Here is a 24,988-nt window from a genome sequence, read left to right as displayed (position 1 = left end):
CCCCTTGGAACTACTCCTAATACGTTACACGAGACCAACAAGTGGTATCAGAGCCTAATAGCTCACTAATCAAGGTAAAACTATCTTGAGCTGATCCCTGTAATGGCTGAGAATAACACTCATTTCCTTCCTGGAAACCAAACAACACAGATACTCCCTGGGGGATTATCTATAACTAGGCCTCCCTTGTTCTTTGGATCCAATTATACATTTTGGAAGAACATGATGAAAAACTTCATTCAGGCAACAAACATGAGTGTATGGCTTGTTATAGTCCAAGGCCCGTTTGTTCCCTGTGAAATCGTAAACGATGAAAAAGTCATTAAAAGCGAGGCTAAATGGTCAGAAGATGACCTTAAAAAATTACAAAATAATGCTTCGGCTATAAACATGCTTCACTGTGCGTTAGATGCTGCAGAGTATAATAAGATTTCAGGTTGTGAGTCAGCACAAGAATTTTGGAAGAAGCTGGAGGTTACCTATGAAGGAACCAGTAAGGTCAAGGAGTCCAAAGTGAATCAGCATATGCGGCTGTATGAGCTATTTTAGATGAATGATAATGAAGACATCTCTGAGATGAATACAAGATTCACTAACATCATCAATGAGCTTAAAAGACTCGGTAAGAACTTCACAGAAGAAGAGCAGGTGAAGAAAATCTTGAGAAGTCTCCCCAAAAGCTGGCAGGAAAAGAAAATAGTTGTTGAAGAAGCTCAGGACCTGACCACATATAAATATGATGAACTCATTGGATCTCTGCTGACCCACGAGATTTCAATGAAGAACTTTGAAGTGAAAGAAAAGTCGGAAGACAAGAAGAAAAAATCCCTTGTCATGAAAGCTGACTCAACCGATGCTGACTCATCAAATGATGAGGAAATGGCTATGTTCACCAGAAAGATGAAGAAGCTGTTTCGAAAGAATGACAAATACAGCAAAAGGTCTTTGAAGAAAGGTGACATGTATAAAGCTGAGTCCAGCGACAGCAGACACAAGAAAGACAGCTCAAAGCCCGTTACTTGCTTTGAATGCCATCAAGCTGGGCACATCAAATCAAGTTGTCCTACTCTGAAGAAAGATAAGAGGGGAGGAAGAAAGTCAATGGTGGCCACGTGGAGCGACAGTGATGAGTCAACCTCGTCAGAAGCTGATGCCACCGAGTCAGCAAACATTTGCTTCATGGCTGACGAATCTGCTGACCCCTGCCACTTTGAGCAAGCTGACCTCTCTGGTGGGTCTGACCATGAAGAGCATTCAACCGAGGTAACATCTCTACCCTTTCTTAGAAGTGAAATGATAAATGCCCTATACACTGATCAAAAAGTGTAACAAGAAAATAAAGGCACTCAGCAGACGATGTGATGAGATTGAAGAGGTCAAACTCAGTGACGTCCGACATCTTCTCCAGGACAACACCAGGCAAGATGAAAATTTAAAAATTATGCATGGGTTTGTCTCTGAAGTTCAATCAGATTCTAAGAAACTGAGAAAGGACATCACATCAATACAGAACTAGTTGAGTTCATCAGCTAAGAAAATGTTCTATCCAAACGCTGAGTACTTCGGTGTTAGTCAGCGGAGACGAAATGCTCCACAGAATGTCCAATGTGATTTCTGTGGAAAGAAATGGCATACCACAAAGGTATGCTGGCATGCTCAGCACCCAGGTGCTGACCAGAATATAAGGTATCCCCAATGGAAGGTGTTTTGTAACTTCTGTGGGAAGAGTGGCCACACTGTCAATGTGTGTCGTCACAAAGTTAAATATGATGTATCACCTGCTGACCCTAACAAACGAGGACCCAAAAAGACTTGGGTACCTAAAGACAACTAATTATATTGCAGGTAAGCCTGAGGTGTGCTGAGAAGTCAAAGCTATGGTATATTGACAGCACATGCTCGAGGCATATGACTGGTGATGAAACTCAGTTCATCACGCTTGTGCGTAAACGAGGAGGAAACGTAAGTTTTAGAGACAACATAAAGGGTAAGCTAGTAGGTTCAGGAACCGTTGGTGGTAATCCTACTATTGAATCAGTCTCCTTAGTCAGAGGACTCGAATATAATCTATTGAGCCGGGGTTCTGGAAGGGAACGACGCTTGACAAATCCTCGAAGGTGAACCCGGTGGAGACGGTGTGGTCACTACGCCTCGACGACGGAAAAATGATAACAACCGGCGTCGGGTATTAGCATCCACCTCGGTAATCCTCGAACTCATCTTTAGATTGTTCTTAACAATATCATCTAACCGCAAATCCGTTAACGGTTGTGGGTATTTATTTGGGTCAAAATTTGATGCAAATTAATGGGATCATCAACATTGTGCTCATCACCAATATGCCCTTGTGCTTGTGCCTGTGGCGCAACATGCTCCTCCTGTGCACCATATTCATCTTCATCATCATAATGCATATCGACATCCCTACCAAAATGTGTCTGCTCATTACCATCCTCGTTAATACCATTACCATGTGAACTTGAAGTATCAACATCGAATTTGCAAAATTAACCAACATTAGCTAACCACTAAATGAATGTGTAAAATATGCGGCATAATCCAACATCGGAAAATAATGAGGAGTAAGTGATTGAAAACTACTCCATAATACTCGGAGCATCCAAAACAATACCCGTAATCAAAGTACGCATAGTAACGTGCTTATTGGTTGAAAATGGAAACGTGGACTCAATTGTCAAAAGGTAATCCAATTTAATCTACCACTAAAACCAACGACCTTTAAGAGGCTTGCTAGAAGTGTGCTTGGAATTAAATTCATCTAATCCAACTTCATAAAAGTAACCGAAACCCCTCAATGTAACCGAAATCCCTAAATGTAATCTTCTCATTCTCTGGAGCATAGGAAAGAGTAACCTTCTTATGTTTAGGCATGAGGTATAAAATTTTGAAATTTAAGAGAGAAATAAAATAGAAAATTGGTGTAAGAGATAGAGAAAATAAAGGGTTATGTTATGGAGGTACACTTGTTTAATCCCTCTTTATATGAAATAACGATTAACGAATCTTGGGAAAAGAGAAATAGATAAAAAAAATTATATTTTTGCTGCATCTAAGCTTGTCTATTTTCCTTCATTTGTCATCTCTTCAGCAAAATAAGGAGAGCTTTACAGCTTGTTTGGATGTGGGTATTTGAAAGTAAGTGAGGGTATGGGTAAGTAATCTTGTTTGTTTTGAGGTGTAATTAAATGTAATAGTAAATGAGGGTAGGTGCGGTGGGATTTAATTTGACTAATTTTCTTTACACCCCAAATCGGAGGGTAGGCAAGTAAGAGATCTTTCTTTTCCAAATTACTCTCTATGTTTTATTTTAAAATAAGACATTGTTTGAATATAAAAGTAATTTTGTATATAACATTACCTTACCTTACTTTACCTTACCATCAAACTAAACACAATTACATTATTAAATCAACACTTTCCCTACCTTCAATCCAAACTCAACAAGTTATTTCATACACTTCACTTACCTTACTTTACTTTAAAATACCCTCATCCAAACAAGGCCTTAATGTTTGGGTTGTTTGTCACACGCCTCATCAAGAACAGAAAGAAGTATAGTCCCAGTAAGCACATCCTCACCTAGAAAGCCACCATTGACCCATTCGGTCTTTAATCTCATGATCTCATTACGGATATGCCGAAAATTAGGAGACGAGTATGTGCTAAATAAGGCTAAAGTGGAAGAGGATGAGCAGTATGTGCCTCTAGAGGAAAACCCGACCACGATGATGAAGAACTTCATGTGAATGCCTTTGGTTGACATTGTGCTAGCATTCACAAAAATGCAAGCACATGTCAACCGACATGAGGCTCGGCAGAAGTTGAGGAAATCGATAAGGAAGAAGATTATGACATCCAGATGAAAAACCCACCCTTATGCGCCCCCAAACGCAAAGCCTAGTCAGAACTGGAAATAGTTAATTTAATTCATCCACTGGGAATGAATTGATTTTTAAGGTTGACTAAATGTCTCCAAGCTCGGTATATTTCTAGTCTTAATTTATTTTGAGCCTCATGGAGTAAGTACCTTGTGCTTTTTTGTTTTTATTATGTATGTGCTTCTTTGCTTACGGTATACATTGAGGGCAAAACATAAGTCAACTATTGGGGGGAGGAGAAACTAAAACAACACCCTGTTTTAAAATATTGGATAAATTTTAAATAAAACCCCTGTGGTTTTATTAATTTTCAGTTAAAGGACTGTGGTTTACTTTTTGTGAAAACGAGGATTGAGGTTTTCAACTTTAGCAAAATAAGGACTTTTTCGATTGATACTATTAAAATCACCATTGACGACTTCAAAAATAACATGTTTTAATAACTACTAATATTCTAAGCAACTTTAATTCTTCAACTTTTTTATTTTGAGATCATTTAGATGATGTTTGGCAAAGAGAGGGAAAGTTAATGTTTAGAGAGAGAAAGTTCCGAAAAAGATGATTTTCAAAAATAAAAAATGTAGTTCCATAGAAAATATGACATTGAACAACTTTAATTTTTGAAAATTTTTATTTTCAGGTCGTTAAAGATGGTTTTAATAGCATTAATCCAAGTGTGAAACCTCAATCCTCGTTTTGACAAAAAGTAAACCACAGTCCTTTATCTAAAAATTAGTGAAACCACATGGGTTTTATTTGAAATTTACCCTAAAATATTTTTATCAATATGGTTTAAACAATGCAAGTTGGTTGTGCTATGTTTATTTTTGGTGCTATTTTAGAAATGATTTGCCTAAGAGTAGTTGAATGAAATTCGATTAAATCTGAGGATGTGAGAATCATAAATTGATCACTCCGCTAATAAACGAATTTTGGGAATAGTCGTCCTACAGTCATGTGCTTAATGAAAACGTATGATTGGCGGGCTGCATGTATTAATTGATAGGATTTCTTATTTTCAAAATTGTCTTTCCAAGCTCTCTCTAAGTCTAAACTCTAACTCTATAAGTGAATCTTAAGCCGAACATTTTTAAAATTCTTGTTAAGAAGGTCATTCTGGTACTAATTTATTAATATAATTTTAGAATAGCTTTTATTTAAAATTGTAATTGATCGTGAAGAAACACAGATGGTTCAAGCCCATGGTGGGAGCTCAAGGAGTTCAGATGCAAGCCTGTGAAGATTAGATAGATGACTTATCTAGTTTCACTGGGATATATTAAAAGGCACATAGAGTTTGTATGCTTATTTTGATTACAATTGCTTAGTATAACATGATATATGAGTAGCATCAATCACCAAATCACCACCTGCTATTATTAATATTAAAAGTCATATCAATTAATTAATCCAGATAATGAAAAATTGAGTCGCTTAAAAGAGTTTTCCAGATTCACACCTCTTCCTCACAAGTAGTGCTACAGTATGCGTCATGCCCTAGCTGAGTATGTTGTAGTAATTAGTGGGCCATCGAGGATTATGATACTTTGGTATGGCTAACACGTGTATGGTGGTTTGACTCAACGTGGGTACTTTTAGCTCAGAGCGGGCCTAACCATAGATAGGCTAAGTGTCACAAAGCCCATCAAACCAAGAGTTCTCATGGAGGATTGGATAATTTATCCTACCAAATCGTCAATGATCAGTTAGTAGGTCCTAATTCGGCCGATTGTTGATGGATTGTGGATCTTGATCATGAGAACCAAACATATCACCAATAACAAATTAAAATGGATTATCAAGTTGATCTTTGGCTTAAACCCTTTATTCTAATGTTATCTTACCAGTAGCTCGTCCTGATAAATAATATAATATTTAATATTATATCTATTTTCTAATATATAAAAATATATATCTATGACATTTTATTATGCTAACTATATCAATAAATATATTTATATTCACACAATTCATATATATCATTTACATATTCTCAAAATTCATATATATTATTTATATATCAAGTTTCAAATATTTAAAAGTTATCAATTTGAACCAATTACACCCATGATGAACTTGTAAATTCCAACACTCTTATTTACTGATTTAACATATTTGAATCTAATATGGCATATAATATAGCTTTTAATTCTTAATAATAAAAAGTGCTAAATCAACAAATAAGTGTATTGAACTTGTGTCAATTACAAATTAAAATATATAATTATTTATTAGCCCTTCTTAGTACAGAATTGATCTTAAAACACATGTCCATGCAATGAAATCTGTATTTACCTTCCTCTTACCATGAAACCGTGTACTATTTCAAGTTATTTCTCTTCTATACTTTTCAGATCCATTACCCATAATCCTCTAATCAAAGTCAAAATCAATTTCATGGAAATTCATTTGCATGAGTTGAAATGCTGAAATTACAGTTCCATCACCTATACTTTTCAGTTCCATTACCCATAAATTACAGTTCATGGATTGAAAAGCCGAAACTACGAGTTAAAATCAAACTAATTCACGCAATTCAACATCTAAAATCATCACTTTATACATAGGAATTTTGATCTAAAACATTAGTCAAACAAGTTTTACTTTTCCCTTTTCAATAAAGCACCTTTGTAATTATAATTCACGCAATGAAGTTGTTGCCTGAATCGCCACTCGATGAAAAACCAAAACAAAACGAAATAAATAAACAAATATATACCAGCCTTCAACAGAAATCCACCATTAAAAATCATAGCAGACAAATCTCGAAAAAGGTTGAGAAGATTGCATTCATCTCTTATGGCACTGTAAATCAGCCAAAGAGCCAAACTTCAGCCCCATATAGATTCATCTGCATCATCAATTCAAAAGAACCCTAATCAATCAATTCCTATTTATAAGTTCCTCCAAAATCAATTTGTCAATATCACAGCCACAGTAAGGGTAGCAAGCAGCCAAATCACCCTTATCTGCATCTTGCTGCTAGACAAATTAAAAGAATCCAGCAAACAATCATATAGTGTACAGGAACCAAGAAGTAAGCATCTAGCATAAGGAGAACTTCCTCCCTGATAAATGCAACAAATGCCATTCTGACCAAGTTCAAAACTGTTTATGGACAGCAAGTAATACTCCACCCTTATTTTTGTTAGATGCATTGAACATAAATTGTACAATCTGGCATAAATTGTTACAAACAGACCCCTCATCAAGTCAGATATCTTAATAAGAATTTTTTAGTCCAAACAGTAGTCAGGTACAATCTGGCATAAACCTGAGAGGTACCCAAAATAGAGTAGAGATCCAATTACCTGCAACAACACAATAACAATAAGAGAGAAAAATCTGAACCGAAGCTCTTGAAACAGTTAGAAACATAAATTTGAGATAAAATAAACAATGAATTATTATATGCAATACAATGATATGATTAAATATATAACCATTCATTTGCCAACATTTGAATGAGATTAATTTTAAAATAAATAAAAAGATGTTAACAAAAATCCAAAAAATAATTCATCCATATCCTACATTCTGGTAGCAAGGAGTTACTAGTTGCCTTTATAACAACAAACAGAACTGAATTAAAAAAGATTCCGAAAAAAGACCAGCTGTCCAAATTTCAAAAACATGTATCATATCTGTGAAGATTCATGAACTACAACGAACCAGATAGATCTCTGCAATAGGCCACAGATATATACAAGAGAAGCAGATCAATTGCAAATAGGAGTCCCACCACAGGCACCAAATTCGTACATCTACCTGATTGTGACAAACTTGTTGGTACCATGTTTTGCCCAGTGAGTCCTCAAATCAATTGGGTTAGCAAAGTTATACCCTTCAGCAGCAAGTTTCTCCAATACCTTCTTAAATGCACCCTGGCTCATTTTCCTTCCAGCTATCCTTGCCCCGCGCCTTTTAGTGCTCATCGGCAGGGGATACATGGACACATTGGTGGTGCAACAAGCTGACTGCCATCCACCACAGCCCCATCGATAGCACTGCTGAGGAGCTCCAGTACATGAGCAGACTGGAATAGGTATACCAGAAATGTCCATATCAATACCATTTATGACAACATCCATACTTTTTTTTGCTGGCTTAACTCGCTGAACTGCATTGTTACTATTATCTTTCGGCTTTCTAGGTTTTTTAGCCTTTGGAGTTTTTGGGGCACCCCCACTTTGTCTTTTCTTCAACTGACTACCTTCCTTGTTTACGCTTGGCTGCTCATCAACCCTACCCACCCTCTCATCCCTTGATGATGTGGGTGGCTGCAGAACTTGCAATGGATGAGCTGTTGATGTCTCAGGGAGAACAGCATAATTAGGACTAGGTGGTAGCATATTCAAAATCTTCTCCCTCTGGCTCATCCAACTCTCTCTCATATAGTTCAACGGAACAGGGGCATCTGAAACCACACAATCACGAGGGTGAAAAGCTCCAGTTGCACCAACCATGATGTTATTAGGATCACGCCCAGGTAGGAAATGTTTTGTGTCCCGGTCTGCCATGCTCGACATGAGCTGCAGACCAAGATGTCCCTTAAAGTTTGGCTCATAATAGCCCCAATTGCGCATGTTCAATGTATCGTCATCCATGAAAACTACACATTGTGCACAACAGAATGAGAGCAAAATTAGTACTTCCTGTTTATTTATGTTTCGCAGTGACACATTGCTGTTAATGCAATCCTAAAGATTGCAGCAACATAAACAATCAAGGAGTAACATATATATAAGGCCTGAATCAGGCTTTACAAAAATTGCGCTTCTGAATAATGCCTCAACCAAAGCAGATCCATTCAATTTTCAGCTCACTTACAAAATGATCAGCAAACAAGGCATACAGGCGCGCGCGCACACACAAAAAAACCACATAATGCTTAATCATCTGTTTGACTGTTTTGTTGCCAGTAAGAAAATAAGTGGTAAAAGCACAAGATCAAATCACATTCTTCAGATTCACATTAGTATCAAAAGTATAAATTACTGAACAAAGATTTCGATTTCGTATTCTGATAAAAATTGGGGATTTTAAGATCCGATCAAAAAAATTAATATCATAAGAAACCCATTAAGCAAAATAAGTAAATACTGCAATTAAAAATTGTACCCAATCTCGAACATTTTTCTCCGGCACCAAATCACGAACCCATTACCAGATCTACAGTATTGAGATCCCGAAACGAAAAGCATATTGATGAGCTAGGGTTTCAAAAGCATTTGACTTGGAAAAAATTTGCAGATCTCTAGGAGCAGGAGGAAAATCAAAATTTGACAATGCGCGATTTAACCTAAAAATGTAGATGTAAAGAGGTGTATGTATATATGGCAGGAATTAAGTACAGGAGTCATATATTCAAATTTTAGAAAGAGAAAGGAAAGAGAGAAAGAGAGAGAAAACTTACTTGGGGGGGTGTAAACGGCTCTTTAGGGTTTTGCCCTTCTGGAGAGAGAAAGAGAGAAAGAGAAAGAGGAGAGAGGAGAGAGGAGAGAGAAAGACAGATTAGAGAAGGGGAAAGATGAGAGAGGAGAGAGAAAGCCCTAAAAATGAGAGAGAGAGACCCAAAAATGTGTATCTATCAAAGGAAGGAAAGTTATATGTATATTTTTTTTTGTCAAAATAATTAAAAAAATAAAAATGTAAAGAGAAAGAAATCTATTTTTAAAATTCGGAAAGGGCATGCCACAATTCTTATCCTCTATGAGAGCCCACAAACAATAAAAATAAATTAATTCTTCTTTCCCTTTTTCCAAAACATAAAAATACAATTGGTGTTCATATGCATTTTATGTGGGTCTTGTGACCTTTCTTGTTTTACATTTTTCACAAATATATATATATATATATATTCTTTCTTAGATTTCATCCTATTATCTATAATATTGTCTTTACTACCAAAAAGAAAATCAATCTTTTCTTATATATCCGATAATTCATTCAAGGTAATTTTTTTAACTATATAACTGCCAATACAAAACAACCCTAAATTATCCGATTAGTTTTTATTTTTCTAATTAAATTTATAACATCTAGTTGCTTATCTACATTTTATTTTATTTTATTTTGAATATTCTTAAATATTTAATGAATATATTTCATTTCGTCATTTCCTATATAAAAATAACTAATTAAAATTTAAAACCCTCAAAATATTTAAATTAGAGATTTTAAATTTGAATCTTAACATCTAGAGTACCTGTGTTCTAAAAATCATCCCACCATATATTTAGATAGAGATTTTCATAACACCGTCCCGATTTTTTTAAATTGGAAAATGTAAATCGGTTACCGATTTTTATATGTATAGGTTTCGAAACATTCATTTTCATGGTATTAATGTTATTTTATTAACATATTTTTTTATTAATATTATTTTATTGACACATCTTTTAAAAATATTAAAGTAACAAATATTAATATATATATATATATATATATATATCTTAAATCTTTTATATTATTATTTTGAGATAGTATAATTCATATTTTTTTATTATTTTTTTATTTTTTGGTTTTTTGGTTAGTATAATTCATATTTTAATTGTATTCATATAATTTATTTATTAAAATTTATAGCAAATAAAAAAAATACAAGTCTAGTTAGTCCTTGATTAATTTCTGAGGGTTTTGTCTGTCCGATTAGCATCTAGTGTTTTTTACAATCTTGATTGGTTAAATTTTAATTAAGAGATGATTCATATAAAAAAATATTTTAGGGATTTCTGAGTAATGAGATAAATTATACAAATAAAACAAATAAAAATTCATCTCCAAAAGTAAAATAAAACTTGTACAGTAAAACCTCTATATAGGAATAATCTCTATTTTGTTATAAAAAAACTCGGTCCCAACTTGGGCCAGTTATAAATAGGAATAACCTCCAAAACATTATTTGTTTTACACTTTTCAAGTCTCACCTTTAGAAACTATGCATCTATATAGTAATAATTATATATATATATATATATATATATATATATATATATATATATATATATATATTAAGAATTCAAACTAAATTATAAAATATTAAAAAAAACTATTGAAATTACCTATGAGTTGGAAACACATACTATAACTTATAAATATTTAGTATTCGCATTGATGTTTACATTTTTCTAATAAAATTCTTCCAATGATCTATATATTGAAAACCTAAATTTCTCTCTCTCTCTCTCTCTCTCTCTCTCTCTCTCCTAGGGTTTATGGTGAAACGAGTTAGGGATAGATCTAGGGAGAGGGGGGTGGTTGTCGGCGGCGAGGGGGTGGCGTCGGGTGGGATTTGGGCGGATCGGGTTGGGGAGGCCGGCAGGGAGGCGGAAGGAATGGAAGGTTGGGGCATTGGGGGCGAGGAGGGAAGGGAAGGTGGGGGGTGCAGGCTCGGTATGGATCTGGGCGGTGTGCCTGGTGGTGCGGCTGGGGAGGCTTGGAGCGTCGGTAGGGGGACGCGGGGGAGGAGAGGGGCGTCGCCGAGGGAGTTGGCGCTGCGGAAGGGGGTGGATCTGAGGGATCCTCGGGCTGGATCGGTTGGGATCTCGGACGCCGGAGGCAAGGCACCCCCGATCTCTGGGGGAGAGGTAGCGAGGGTGGTGCCTGGCGCGGCGGTGTGTGCCGGCAGTGCTGGGCTCCGCCGGCAACACTGTTGGGCGCTGGGTGGGGATTGCCGGTGCGGTGCCTAGCGTGGGTGGTAATCTACCGGGCAGGGATGGGCAAGTTAGGGCAGGGGGGCAGGCGGCCTCGGGTCAGGACATTTCTTTGGAAACGAATAATTTTTGTGAAGTTCAGGGTCAGGGGAACGGGATCTCCCCTAGGTCTAGGGTCAATATAAACGAGATTGGTAAAATTCTTGGAAGGATACGGTTATGGGGGTAGTTGAGGAGGAGCCTAGTATGGAGGAAGTGGTAATGCTGGGGGATTCTGATGATATGTTTTCGGATTCCGACGAGGAGGAGGATGCCCAGGATGATCCTTTTTGTCCTGTTATTAGACTTTCCTCTGCTGAGAAGCGTGAGCTTAGAGAGAAGTGGAAGGTGTCTTTAATTGTCACGGTGCTGGGAAAGAGAATTAGTTTTAACTATTTTGCCCAAAGGATACAAGCTCAGTGGGCGAGGAAAGGTAAAATCAGTATTACTGACCTGGAAAACGACTACTATGTCATTAAATTTACCAGGGTTGAGGATTATAATTCAGTAATCAAGGGGGGCCCGTATATCATTTCCAACCATGTGTTGGCCTTACGGCCTTGGGTTCCTAATTTTAATCCTCATGACTGTACGGTCAACAGGATTTTGACTTGGATAAGGTTCCCGGGTCTTCCCATTGAGTATTATAGTGAAAACTTTCTCAGTAAAATAGGAGGTCTGGTCGGAAAGGTCCACCATGTGGACAAAACTACAATTGGTGCCATTAGGGGCAAGTTTGCAAGAGTTTGTATAGACGTTGATCTTGCTAAACCTTTATTGTCAAAATTTTGTGTTCGGGATAAGGTGTTTTTTATTGAGTATGAAGGTTTACATAACATATGTTATGATTGTGGTATGTATGGTCATTCTCAGGAGGGGTGCCCTAAAAGGGAGAAGGTTATAAAAGAGATTGTTGAGAGTAGGGCGGGGCAAACTGAAGGGAGCCAGGGGAAAGGAGGGAACTTTGGTCCCTGGATGGTGGCGAAGAGGCCCGCCAGACATAGAACTCAACCTTCAGTTGTTCACAATCGTCCTCCTGACATCAACATTAATTTGAAGTCTTCACTTTCAAAACCTACTGCTCTTCCAAGTGTCAAGGTGAAACCTACCCACAAAGTAAGGGAGGAGGTTGGAGCCGCTTCAGTTTTTACCTCAGGCTCTAGATTTGGGGCCCTGACAAGAGGAAGTTCAAGATTCGGACCAGGGTGATGAGCATATTGATCAAAGCATGCCAGGTTTGGAGTCTATTGATCCTGCAGAGAAGGTGGTTGAATCTGTTAATCCTCTCTTTGTCTCCAAAGATGAAGCCCAGGGGGGGACCCTGGCCCAGGCTGCACAAAGAATGAAGAAGACCAATGAGGTTAGTATTCCTATTCTGGGTGGTGAGCATGGGTCTAGGAAATCTATGGGAGTTAACAAAACTAGTATGAAAAAACTTAAAGGAAAGCAAAAAAGTGTCCAAAACACTATGGCTTTACCAGAAAAGAGGGGGCCTTCGAGTTCCTCGGCGAGGCTCTTAGGAGCCCCTAATAAATACCTGGCTTAGGTGGGTGTGGGCGGTTAGTTTTCCTCCTTTCTATGGATTTGTTGTGTTGGAATGTTAGGGGTGCGGCTAGCAAGGCTACTCGTATCCATATTAATGACCTTATTATACAATTTAATCCTTCTTGTTTTGCTTTAATGGAAACTAAGATTAGTGGAGATAAAGCTGATGAGGTGGTTAAAAAGTTTAGGAACTGGAACTGTATTAGATCGGAGGCTACTGGCCGGGCCGGAGGGATTTGGCTTTTTTGGAAGCCAGATCGGGTTCATTTTGATGTTATTAGCATGGACAAGCAGTTTATTCATTGTAAAGTGAGTGTCTCTGGTAGTATTCCTTTCTTAATTACCCTGGTGTATGCCGATCCTATTTTAGCCAATAGGAAAAGGCTTTGGGAGGTTCTTTACTCTTTGAGTGTTAGCATATCTGAGCCTTGGTTTGTGGCGGGTGACTTTAATGATATTGATTTTATGAGTGATCAGAGAGGGGGGTCTAATCATTATGTTAATCGTTGCCTTCACCATAAAAATAGCATGGATTTATGTGGGCTTTTTGATCTTGGGGCCTCTGGTCATAAGTTCACTTGGAAGCGCAATGATGTGTGCCGTCTAGTGTAGTGTTTTCTATGACAAAATGTATATTACGATAAGTGCGTTACGACTATGGATGTGATCTTTCTAAATGCTCTAACTTTACTAGACGTCACTACTTAGAGGCAAGTGTACCCGTCGTATCAAGTAATAATCCGGTTAAGACGGGGTATCGAATCCATGGGATTTATAACTGCAAGTATTAAACGACTCGGTTTTATACGTTATTTAAGCGGGAATACTTTGAGGTTGATATGGGGACCAACTACAAACTACTCCTAACTACGGGTGAGGCGAATTTATATAACAAAACTCTATGAAGTGATATGGATGCGATAAGTTATAACTATGACAAATAACGACTTCTAATGTTTATACGGTTAATGGTTTGCTCTTGCAAAGATGACTACGTGTAGTGTAACCGACCCGTGAAGTACTTAGACTACGTGGTTCCTAGTCAAGGCGTGTCTAATGCTTGGGACCAGAAATTAGGGCCCGTAAGTTCCGTGGCTGGTCAATTCCTACGGTTTCCGGTTTGTCACTTCCGGTAAGGCAACACCTATATGAATCCCTAAAGATAGCCCGAATGGCGTCGGAAATCGCGTTCTCCTACACAATAATCAATTATGAATATCAAAACAAGTAACAAACATCAACACATATATAGAAAAGAAGATTATGAATCATAAATTATAAATATGGAGAATGTAAATATGAATTACAACCAAGCCTAGTACATAGGATGAGTTCAAGCTAATTAGCAAGTGAAAAGGGAAGAATCCACCCTCGGAACTAGCTAACCGGACTCAAAGCCGTCTCTTAGGACTTGGATGGTGGAGCTTTCGAGCTTGGTGCACGGAGATGGAGCGGAACTTTGATGGAATGCCGGAATCAACGAACAAGCTCTCAAGGTGGAAGAGTTTGGCTATACAAAGCCTAAAAACCAAATCTAAAACAAGAATTTAATCTAATAGAGTATATTACAAGGTGTAATGTGTCTAATGTATAAGGGTTAAGGTGTCTAAATGAGTGCTAGTCACTCTTATTTATACATCAAGCTGGGGGTAAGTTTGTAATTCCACAAGGTGCAAGCATGGAGGAACATAATTTTGTGCAGAAATCCCATAATACGCCCCGCGTATGGTGGTATACGCCCTACATGTGTGCCCATTCCATCAGAAATCTCCTGCATGTGGACCAATTCCAGATCTTGTTGTCTCAAACACGCCCCGCGTAGACTGGGATGCGCCTCGCGTGTTTGAGACTCTGACTTTTTATCGCTTTATTTGGTCCTTTTACGCCGTGCGTAGCTTGAGGCACACCCCGCGTAAATGAGTCTCTGAACTTTTATGTTGCAGAATTCCCTCACATGCCCCGCGTGTAAGGTAGTACGCCCCGCGTAGGGATAGTTGACTCAGGGAGACCATGCAGTCTGACTTTCAGGATTAGGCTAATCATTTCTGACATGTGTCATATGCCTCGCGTAGGTTGGCATACGCCTCGCGTATGCTGACTAGATTCCACATGGTGCTTGTGGATAGGGCAATTATTTCTGACTCCATGTTTCACGCCCCGCGTAAGGAATGAGGCGCCTCGCGTATTGAGTGGATTTTCACTCCTTGCTCGTACCTGAAATACAAATCTCGAGGGCCGAGTTAGCTTTACGTTTTTATTTCCTAAATTAATCAAAAACAAGGAAAATTAACTGAAAGCACGGAATTTATTTTTTATTTCGTTATTTTATTAAAACACTCTATTTTTGTAATTAAACTTATTTATTTCTTCTAAAATTAACCCGTAAATCACGCTAAAAGATAGGGGTAAAATACCCCTATCACGCAACAGTACATTTGTTCGTTTGGATAAAGTCTACACTAATGTTTCAGCTCAGACTACTTTCCCTGAATGCTCTGTGTTGAATCTTCCTTTCCGTCATTCGGATCATTGTCCCATATTATTTAGGCTGGTGAGAGGCAATCTTCGTAGGGGAGAGAAACCGTTCCGTTATCTTTTGGCTTGGGAGTCTCATCCTGAGTTTAAAGAGTTCGTCAATGATAATTGGAAACCCCACTCGAATGTCCTTCAAGCAGCTGAAGGTTTCAGGAATAATGTGTTGGGTTGGAATAAAAAGGTTTTTGGTCACATTATCAGGAGGAAGAATAAATTATTGAATAAAATGGAGGGCATTCAGCGTAGTTTGGAGGTTAGGTTTGATTATGGTTTGAATGGCCTGCTCAGATCTCTTCAGAAGGAGCTGGAACCGGTGCTCAGGCAAGAGGAGCTTCTTTGGTTTCAAAAGTCGAGGAAGTCCTGGATCGGAGATGGGGATCGAAATACCAGGTATTTTCATCTTTCTACCATTATTAGAAGACAGAGGAATAGAATTGATGCTATTAAAAACTCTTATGGTGATTGGGTGTATGAAGACGAGGATATTCGGAGATTGGCCCTGGAGTTCTATAAGGATTTGTTTAGAGAGGAGCCTGTTCATCTAGAGATAGCTCACTCTGTTGCTTCCTTTTCGATGGTTGGTGATGATAGCATTCGGGATGCCTTCCACCCTATTTCCCTGAAGGAAATTGACCAAGCCATCTTTAGTATTGGGGCTTCTAAAGCTCATGGAATTGATGGTCTGCCTGCTGGTTTTTACCATAAGCACTGGGAGGTGGTGAAAGAAGGTATCTATAACTTTATCTTAGGCGTTTTTAATGGTTCTCAGGATATTGAGCTGGTGAATAGAACCCTTCTGGTTCTGATTCCTAAAATTGAGAAGCCTTCTTCCTTTTTGCATATGAGGCCTATCAGTCTTTGTAATGTTCTGTATAAGACTGTTACTAAGATTGTGGCTAATAGAATTCGCTGCATTCTTCCTGAGATCATCTGTCAAAATCAGGAAAGTTTTGTGCCTGGTAGACAAATGATGGACAATGTAGTGATTGCCCAAGAGATGGTCCACACCATGAAGATCGGGAAAGGGAAGAAAGGCATTGTGGCTCTTAAATTGGATTTGGAGAAAGCCTATGATCGCATCAACTGGAGTTTCCTGATGGAGAGTCTGGAGAGAGCGAGGATCCCTGATAGTTGGAGAAGGTTAATTAAGGCTTGTATCTCTTCTCCTGTGTTTCAAGTTATGATTAATGGTGATATTCGGAGGAATTCTCTCTGGGCCGGGGTATCTGTCAAGGTGACCCAATGAGCCCGTTCCTTTTCGTTATTGCTATGGAAAGGTTATCCCATCTGATCCAAGACGTTGTTGATAATGGGAGTTTCAAACCAGTGGCAATCAATAGTTTCTGTCCCCAGATTACTCACTTATTCTTTGCAGATGATGTTTTGATCTTTCTGGAAGGTAATGAGGAGCAGTTGGGTATTATTATGGATATTCTTGACTGTTTCTGCTCGGCCTCTGGTCAGAAGCTTAATGTCCAGAAATCTAGGATGATGTGCTCTAAAAATATGAACCAAGGAGTCTGTAAAAGGCTAAGTGATCTGTCAGGTATTCCTCTGATAAGCTCTCTCGGGAAGTATCTGGGTATCCCCCTCCACAGTGAGAGAGTGTCCAAAATGTCCTTTAAAGATACTTTGGATAAAGCTAACATGAAGTGTGCCACATGGAAGGCCAAGACTCTCTCTCTCGCTGATCGTCTTATGTTGATTCAATCTGTTAATTGTGCTACTCCCAATCACATTATGCAGGCTTGTCATCTTCCTGATCCTGTGCTTAAAGACCTTGACAAAATTAACCGTAGATTCCTGTGGGGGGAGGCCGATAAGGGGAGGAAGATCCATCTTGTTCCTTAGAGTAAGGTGTGTCAATCTAAGGATTTTGGAAGTCTGGGCATTAGGAAGGCCAAAGATAATAACAAAGTCTTACTTATGAAACTCCTTTGGCGAATGTGGCAGTCTCCTTCGGCTCTTTGGGTCTAGCTCTTATGCGGGAAGTATCGAAAGGATAAAGTGTTTGGGGGGCCTAAAGACAGAGTGGTTAATTGTTTCTTTCTTTGGAAAGGCATTAGTGCGGTCTTCTCTGAATTATGTTCTGGGATTGGGTGGAATATGGGTAATGGCAGGTCCATCAGTTTCTGGAAAGATAGTTGGATAGGTGGGAAGCCTTTATTGGAGGTTTGTACTTCCTTGCCTCCCGTGGTCATTCAGGATTGGAAGATCGCTGATGTGGTGGATTCCGAGGGGGAGTGGATTTGGGATAAATTTGAGTCCTTCTTAAGCCTTGAAACGCTCCTTTCTATTAGAGGTGTTCACATTAGTAATCTTATTGAGGACAAGGACAGTTACTGTTGGGCACTGACTAACAATGGGACCTATTCGTGTAAATCTGCTTATCAGGCTTTCTATCAGGATTTGGATTCTTCCTCCTCTAGGATGTGGAAGATAATTTGGGCCTTGAAAGTTCCTTTCCGCATTAGGAGCTTCCTGTGGCTTGGGGCTAGGAATAGGTTGCTCACTAATTTAGACAGGAAAAGGAGGCACCTGGTGGATTCTGGGGCCTATAGTAGATGCAGAGGGTTTGAGGAAACCTTGTGCCATGCTCTCAGGGATTGTGAGAAGAGTAAGGAGGTTTGGAGGAAAATTATCCCTAGGGATGTGCTTCCTTCTTTTTTTCCCCATTCTGAAGAGGATTGGTTTGTTGATGGTATTAAAGGGAGTCTTCTGCCTGGAGATCAAGGTGCTCTTCTTTTTGTGGTTGCTTGCCATCAGATTTGGAGATGGCGGAACGAGGATATCTTTGGAGGAGGTGCGGTCTATCAGCCAAATGTCCTTGATTTCTTTTCTAAGAAGATTAATACCATGATTGAGAGCTTTTCTGAAGACCTCTTAGCTAGGGATGTTCAGAGGAAGGAGGTCAAGCTTATAGGCTGGAGTAGGCCTAGTGAAGGTGTGGTTAAGTTCAACACTGACGGTTCTTGTCTTAGTGACGGGAGAATTGCTACAGGAGGGGTCCTTCGAGAGGATGGTGGCAGGTGGATTTCTGGCTTCTCTCAGAACTTGGGGATTGGTTCCTCCTTTTCTACAGAGCTTTAGGGGATTCTCTCTGGTCTGAAGCTTGCTAAGAGTCTTGGGGTGAAGAAGCTTCTGGTGGAATCAGATAAACAGGAAGCGGTTAAATTGATTTCTGAGGGCAATGTTGTTTACAGGATTCACCTGAACATTATTAAAAGCATTAAAAGGATCGGTTCCTCCTTTGATTCGATTGGATTTACTCATATTTGTAGGGAGCAGAACCGCGTTGCGGACCGTCTTGTGTTGGAAGGGCATTCTAGTTTGTTGGGTCTTTCTACCTTCTCTTCTCCTCCGGTCTTCATCTCTTCTTTCATTTTGGAGGATGTGGTGGGAGTCAGTTTTCCTAGGCTGATCCCGGGTTGAGCGTTTCTTTGTTTGTTTGTTTTTTCTTTCCTTTCCTACCAAAAAAAAAAATATATTGAAAACCTAAACTCTAAATTAAAATTCTAAATATTTATTTTGTTCCATTAATATCTATTGTTATACATCATATATAAACCATGCATGCCTATGATAATCTTAAGCAATTTGAAGTGGTATTATTTCATATTCCTTAACCATGCCTCCAATTTAAAATTTTATGTGTTGAAATTTTTTATTATACCAAACTCTATTTAGTAATAACCTCTCAATTGTTATATAAATAGTTCGGTCCCAAGTGTATTCCTATATAGAGGTTTTACTATATAAGTTTTTTTTTTTTTGTTAAAATTAGAAAATAAGGATATATGAGTGATACGAGTTTCAACTTACTCGAAACACTTTTTTTATTATTATCTTTTTAAATTCAAATCACATTTTATCTTGTTACGCAACAATAAAAAGTTAACCATACTATATTAAGTAAGTCTATACAAATTAATTTGAAGATACAAATTCAAGTACCTCTTGTGTATTTTATGAATTGTAATTTTTTAATTATTTATGTCAAAATGTGCTATTTTTTATAAATAAAATGATTATATTTCTTTGTTAAAAGTAATAATTAAATATTCCAAAAATTGAGACTAATTAAATCTATACCATTATCTAAATGAGTAACTTAAAACCACATATCTTATCCTTTAGAATACCTTATTGCTGATGTGTATTTTGTATGGATTTTTGTGTTTCCATTTCTTAAAATTCTAAAATTTGAACGTGTGTTGCAAAGCCAAAACTTGTTGAAATAAATACAACTTTATACTATACTAACAGATTTTACTCTCACTCCCTCAATGTTTCCCTCTCTCACCCTCAATCTCCCTTTCAACTGTCATTCCTCTCAATTGCTCATACCCTCAACTTCTCATCATCACTCCCTCAATCTCCACAACTCTTTCAACTGTATAGAAATCGAAACATAGAAAAATGATCAAGAGAGGAAAATAGTAGGACATGTTGGAGAGTTGAATTAACATCATCAAAAGTGAGATGGAGAGTAGCAAACTCCTTGTGACCCTCATATGAGACTTCAATCTTTGACATCCCTTCCAAATCAATGTTCATTGATGCTTCAAATGTAACATCTACAGCTTTCTTTATAGCTCAACCCATTTTCTCTTGTTTTCACCAACTTTCATAGCAGCCAAACAAAATTTTGAGACTCTAGTTATGCATGAACGAATTCATTTACACTCACTTGCCATATTGTTCATCCTGGTGGTTTTGGCAAGTATTTTTCATCTCAAGTTTAATTTTTATCAGTTGAGGCATTAGTTTACAAATTATAAATGCATTGAATGTATATCCAATTTCAAAATAGAGAGTTCGAAGATGAGGTTGTCAATGTGGACGAGTTAGGATAAAAAAGAACTTGTAATCGGTTTTTCAAATTTTCATAAATTTGTTGATGTTGATTTGATTTTTGCCTAACCTATCTCTTTTTTTTTTTTGTTATTGTGTTTTGTTCATGGAATTTAAATGGATTCATCGCAGTCGAACGAAGGTTTCCCTCCCTTTATGTAAGTAAATTTTATTTTAATGTAATCCAAATTGCTGGTTGAATAAGGTAATGTTGTCCACTTTGCTTGTGGGATATTCATTTAAATTGACGTCTCATTAGCCTAAAATTCTTCTTAACATTATATAGTTCGACTTAACACAATTTTAGCAAAGGTAGGGGTTGGGGCAAGGGCAGGAACACGGAACAAAATAGCACTGTTATAAAAACCGGACCGACCGATCGGATTGGAAACCGGCTAGGAATCCGGTCCGATTGAGTCCGGTTTGTTGAATCTTCAACAAATAGGACTGGCCCGGAGTTGAATCGGGAACTGGAGGTCGGACCGAAAACTGGTGCAACTCCGGTTTTTTAAAGATTTATTCGAAAAAAATATAGATCTGGCGAGGAGAGAAAGAAAGGCAGAAGAAAGTTGTGGGATGAAATTCCATAGGAAATAGATGATGCATGGAAGCTAGAAGAGATCTGCAAAAAAAATTTGAAAAAAATGAAGATCTGTTGCTTCAATCGTTGTGCATTTTTTTCTTTGCTTCAATGGAGACCTGTTTCTCAGAAAAAAAACACGAAAGAATGGAGTGAGTTAGAGGAGAGAGAAAGAATGATGAGCTAGAGGATAGAGGAATAAGGAAATATGGTCTAGATATCTCTGTGATTGATAACGCAATTAAAATGGCATTTAAGATTACAGTTTAAAACCCACTCATTTTCTTTGCTACTTCCGTTTCTTTCTTTATTTTTTATTTTTTTTAATAAACTAATCTTTTTCTCTTTTTACTAAATTACTAACTCCATTCCTTTTTTTTAGAACGTACTAACTCCATTCCTTATTTTGTATTATAATACATTGAAATGCAATTCATTCAAAAAATTTAAAGCTGGAACTAAATATAACAACACTAATTATATGTCATTTTAAAGAAAAATGAAAAAAATAATTAGGCTAATTTTGTATTAAAATAATATTCTCTTATATATTTAAGTCGGGTAAATTACACCAATGGTACCTGAAATATACCCTAGTTCAACTTTGGTACCTGGATTACATTTCGTCCCAAAAATATACCCTAAATATGGGTGACCGGACATTTAACTACGTGCGACCGGAAATAACCAATTAACTCTTGATTGACTAATATAACACTAAAAAATGGACCTATTTCTCTCTAATTTGACCTTCTCTTTCCCTGTGTCTCTCTTTCATTTTCATTCTCATTTTTCTTTGATTCAAATAAAACCCTTCCATTTGACTCTCTCTCCCCCGTCCATCTCTCTCTTTCTATTTCTTTCTCCTTATATCCAACCCATGAATTAAAAAACCCACTTTTAATCAATTGCAAGAACACCTGCTTATTATCAATTAATGGTATATGCACAATAAATGACAAGAATCAATCTTAGATTCTTTTGTTATCTGCTGCAAATCAAATTACTAAATGGTGGTTATTAGAATCCAATTGGTTTTCTTTGACATACTGAAGCTTCTGGAATTAAAATTCCCCAAATTGCAAATGGCAATGGTTGTCAATACACAGTTTGGAAGGAAATGGGGGAAGAACAGATTTTATGTGTGATTTACTGCTGGTGAATTTTTTCATGTGTTCCTATATATCCATTAAGGAGAAAAATAGGAGAGATAGCGAAAGAGAAGGATGGTAAAACTGAGGAAAGAGAAGGGGAAAAATCAGTACAAAATTAAGAACGACCGAGATCGTTCCAGTTATAATCTTGAGAAGCCATTGAGTACGACTGAGATGGTTCCATTTATAATCTTGGGATTTAGCTTGAGAGATAGATAACGATTTTGGGAATATGAACAGTGAAGGATTTTGGGAAAGAGAAAGAGAGAAGGCTTTTGTCGAGAGAGAGAAGTATTCTGGGAAAGATGAACAGTGGTAGAGAGACAATGAACAAATTGTATGTATATGAGGATGTTGGTCAGGATCCATAGATGATAGAGAAGAGGAGTGGTAGTGGTAGAGAGAAGAAGATGAACAGTAGTATTTCTTTTAGTCAAAGGGCATTATTGTATTTTTATGTAAGTGTAGTATATGGTGGGTCCCATTTTTTAAATTAGTAATGGTCAAACAAACGTTGACCAAGCATAAACCGGAGAGACGCACATAATTGTCCAGTCACCAATACGTGGGGTATATTTTTAGGACAAAATGTAATCGAGGTACCAAAGTGTGAACTGATGTATATTTTAGGTACTATTGGTGTAATTTACTCTATTTAAGTCTTAAGTTACAAAACATAACAAACCAATTTTTTTTATAATTTATTTTTGGATATATATAATTTAGAAAAATAAATGCAAATTAATTATATTTATTTATTACGTCATCCGGTCTGACCAATCCGAGCCATCCGATCTGACCAAGTGACCCGTGACCCATCTATAAATCCGGTTTGATATCCGGTCCGATTCTGATAACATTGCAAAATAGTAGTAGAATATAGTCAGACATTTCCCTTGCATGGTTCTAGAAGTGTGATTTTACATTTTCCTATTTGTGTTGTTGTTGGTCCCTAATACGTCATATTAGTTCTAAAGAGGGGTGAATAGAACTAATGGGTAATTTAAAACCTTTAGAAACTTTTCTCTTTTAAGTCAATTGCAACACAGAGCCAATTCTCGGAATTAGAGGCAACTTCAGTCTACTGAGGTTTTAGTCTACTAAGATTGATTTTGTTTTTTGTAATTCCACTTAGAGGACAACTCTTTAAACATAACCTCTGAAGATCTCTTAGATGGATGATATACGATATGCACGAAATATTCAGAGTGATGAATGTGAGACAAATATATTTAGAGCATGCAATATTCAGAAGCAGTAAAAGGCAATATAAGGGAAAGAAGTTACTCGGCAGATTTATACTGGCTCAGCCTTCTACCTACTTCCAGTCCTCAGAATACCTTCTTCTGAGCTTTAATCCACTAAAGAACTCTTTCGAAGGTAGAGTGCAAACCTTTTACACAATAGACTAAGCTTGATTAAAGTATTGTCCTTTACTACAACACTCAACTACTACACTCATTGATGCCTATAACTGAAGCAACAATAGATCTTCTGATTTTAAAATAGAAAGGTTTTGATAGGAAATTAATATGAACTAATATCTCTCTAAATGTTTACACGAATATGAAAATGATTTGTGTATTTGCTTTTTGCTCTTGTTTTTCACTTTTGCAATGTATCTCTTTTAAGCTGGATGATCAGTTGTGAAAATGGAGCTTAGACTTGGCTTTTATAGATGGATCATTCAGACTAGCCGTTTGAATCAGAAGAAACTCGTTGGGAAGAAGAAGTTTATGTTCTTCTCTAGAGCTTATGACTTCTATGTCAATATTGCCATTTAAGAAAATAGCCATTTCTAAATTCAGAGGACTATTGACCATTGAGAATCGCATCTGATAACATCCGAATTTATCCTTGGGGGAAAATATGTAATAATATGGAAAGAGAAGGAGCCCTAGCAATATGTCACGCCACGTGGATCATAATAGGATACGCAATATGGGCGAGATACGATAAAAGGAGTTAAATAAAAGGGATCTGACATCACGTCTCATCTCAACTTACATCTGCCATTACATCGCATCTTGAGAGTTTCAAAAAAGATCAAATGGCACTTTTACGAACTCACTTAAATGGGAATGAATGTGCTTAAAAGGAAATTAATAGCCATTAAGAGGAGTAATGACTGATGTGCCTCAGAGCGGTCGCTCTAGAGACTCACTAAGGGATAAGTTTACCTCGTCGTTATTAAGTAATAAATCTGGACAAGTCCATGTATCAAATCCATAGGATTTATACCGTAAGTACCAAACTACTAGGCTTCTAATATTATCTAGGCTATGGGGGGTTTGAGATTGATGGTTTTAAGTTAAACTACTCCTAATTAGATTAAAGCTACTCCTAATTAAGTTAAATCTACTCCTAAGTGATCTTTAGCAAGGTAAATTAACCTAGAATGAGATGGGGGTGATACGATAATATCAATTCCAATCTTATTTTAACATTCAATTGTTAACCTAAATCGAGTCACTTATGCTTAAGGCGATTAACCCTACTTATCCTTCTATGGTTCCTAGCGTGTGATTTCCTTGTAAGGCCGAAACTAGCTCTGAGGCTCAGAAATTCGGGCTTAATCTTCCATAAGGTTGTCAATCTTATAGGCTCTGACTTAGTCAGATTCAACTCGCAATATGTGCCTAAACGATATTTGGACTTATGAATGAGTTAACCTAGAAAGGCAAAGCATAAGACTCAGAAAAGCGATAACAATCAATTGAACAAAAT

At 37.4% G+C, this 24,988-nt stretch overlaps 1 protein-coding gene across 4 annotated transcripts; it reads right to left on the bottom strand.

Moving 5' to 3' along the window:
- Nucleotides 1-6,591: 6,591 nt before the first annotated feature.
- Nucleotides 6,592-9,484, bottom strand: LOC136208962 (protein BASIC PENTACYSTEINE2-like). Of its 4 annotated transcripts, none has more exons than XM_066000274.1 (3): nucleotides 9,316-9,484; nucleotides 7,668-8,511; nucleotides 6,592-6,750 (listed from the first exon to the last, which is right to left on the bottom strand). In XM_066000274.1, the coding sequence occupies exons 2-3, from the start codon at nucleotides 8,504-8,506 to the stop codon at nucleotides 6,747-6,749; spliced, it is 843 nt and encodes a 280-aa protein (XP_065856346.1). In that variant the 5' UTR covers nucleotides 8,507-8,511; nucleotides 9,316-9,484; the 3' UTR covers nucleotides 6,592-6,746. The 4 variants fall into 4 exon arrangements, with proteins under 4 accessions (XP_065856346.1, XP_065856345.1, XP_065856344.1 ...); XM_066000273.1 differs by lacking the exon at nucleotides 6,592-6,750 and adding an exon at nucleotides 6,922-7,210; XM_066000272.1 differs by lacking the exon at nucleotides 6,592-6,750 and adding an exon at nucleotides 9,021-9,201 and having other exon boundaries at nucleotides 7,365-8,511; nucleotides 9,316-9,483.
- Between the last annotated feature and the right edge of the window lie 15,504 nt (nucleotides 9,485-24,988).

Source organism: Euphorbia lathyris, chromosome 10 (genome assembly GCF_963576675.1).
Source record: "Euphorbia lathyris chromosome 10, ddEupLath1.1, whole genome shotgun sequence".
In the NCBI taxonomy this organism is placed as follows: Eukaryota; Viridiplantae; Streptophyta; class Magnoliopsida; order Malpighiales; family Euphorbiaceae; genus Euphorbia; species Euphorbia lathyris.
This window is presented reverse-complemented; position numbering and strand designations above follow the sequence as displayed.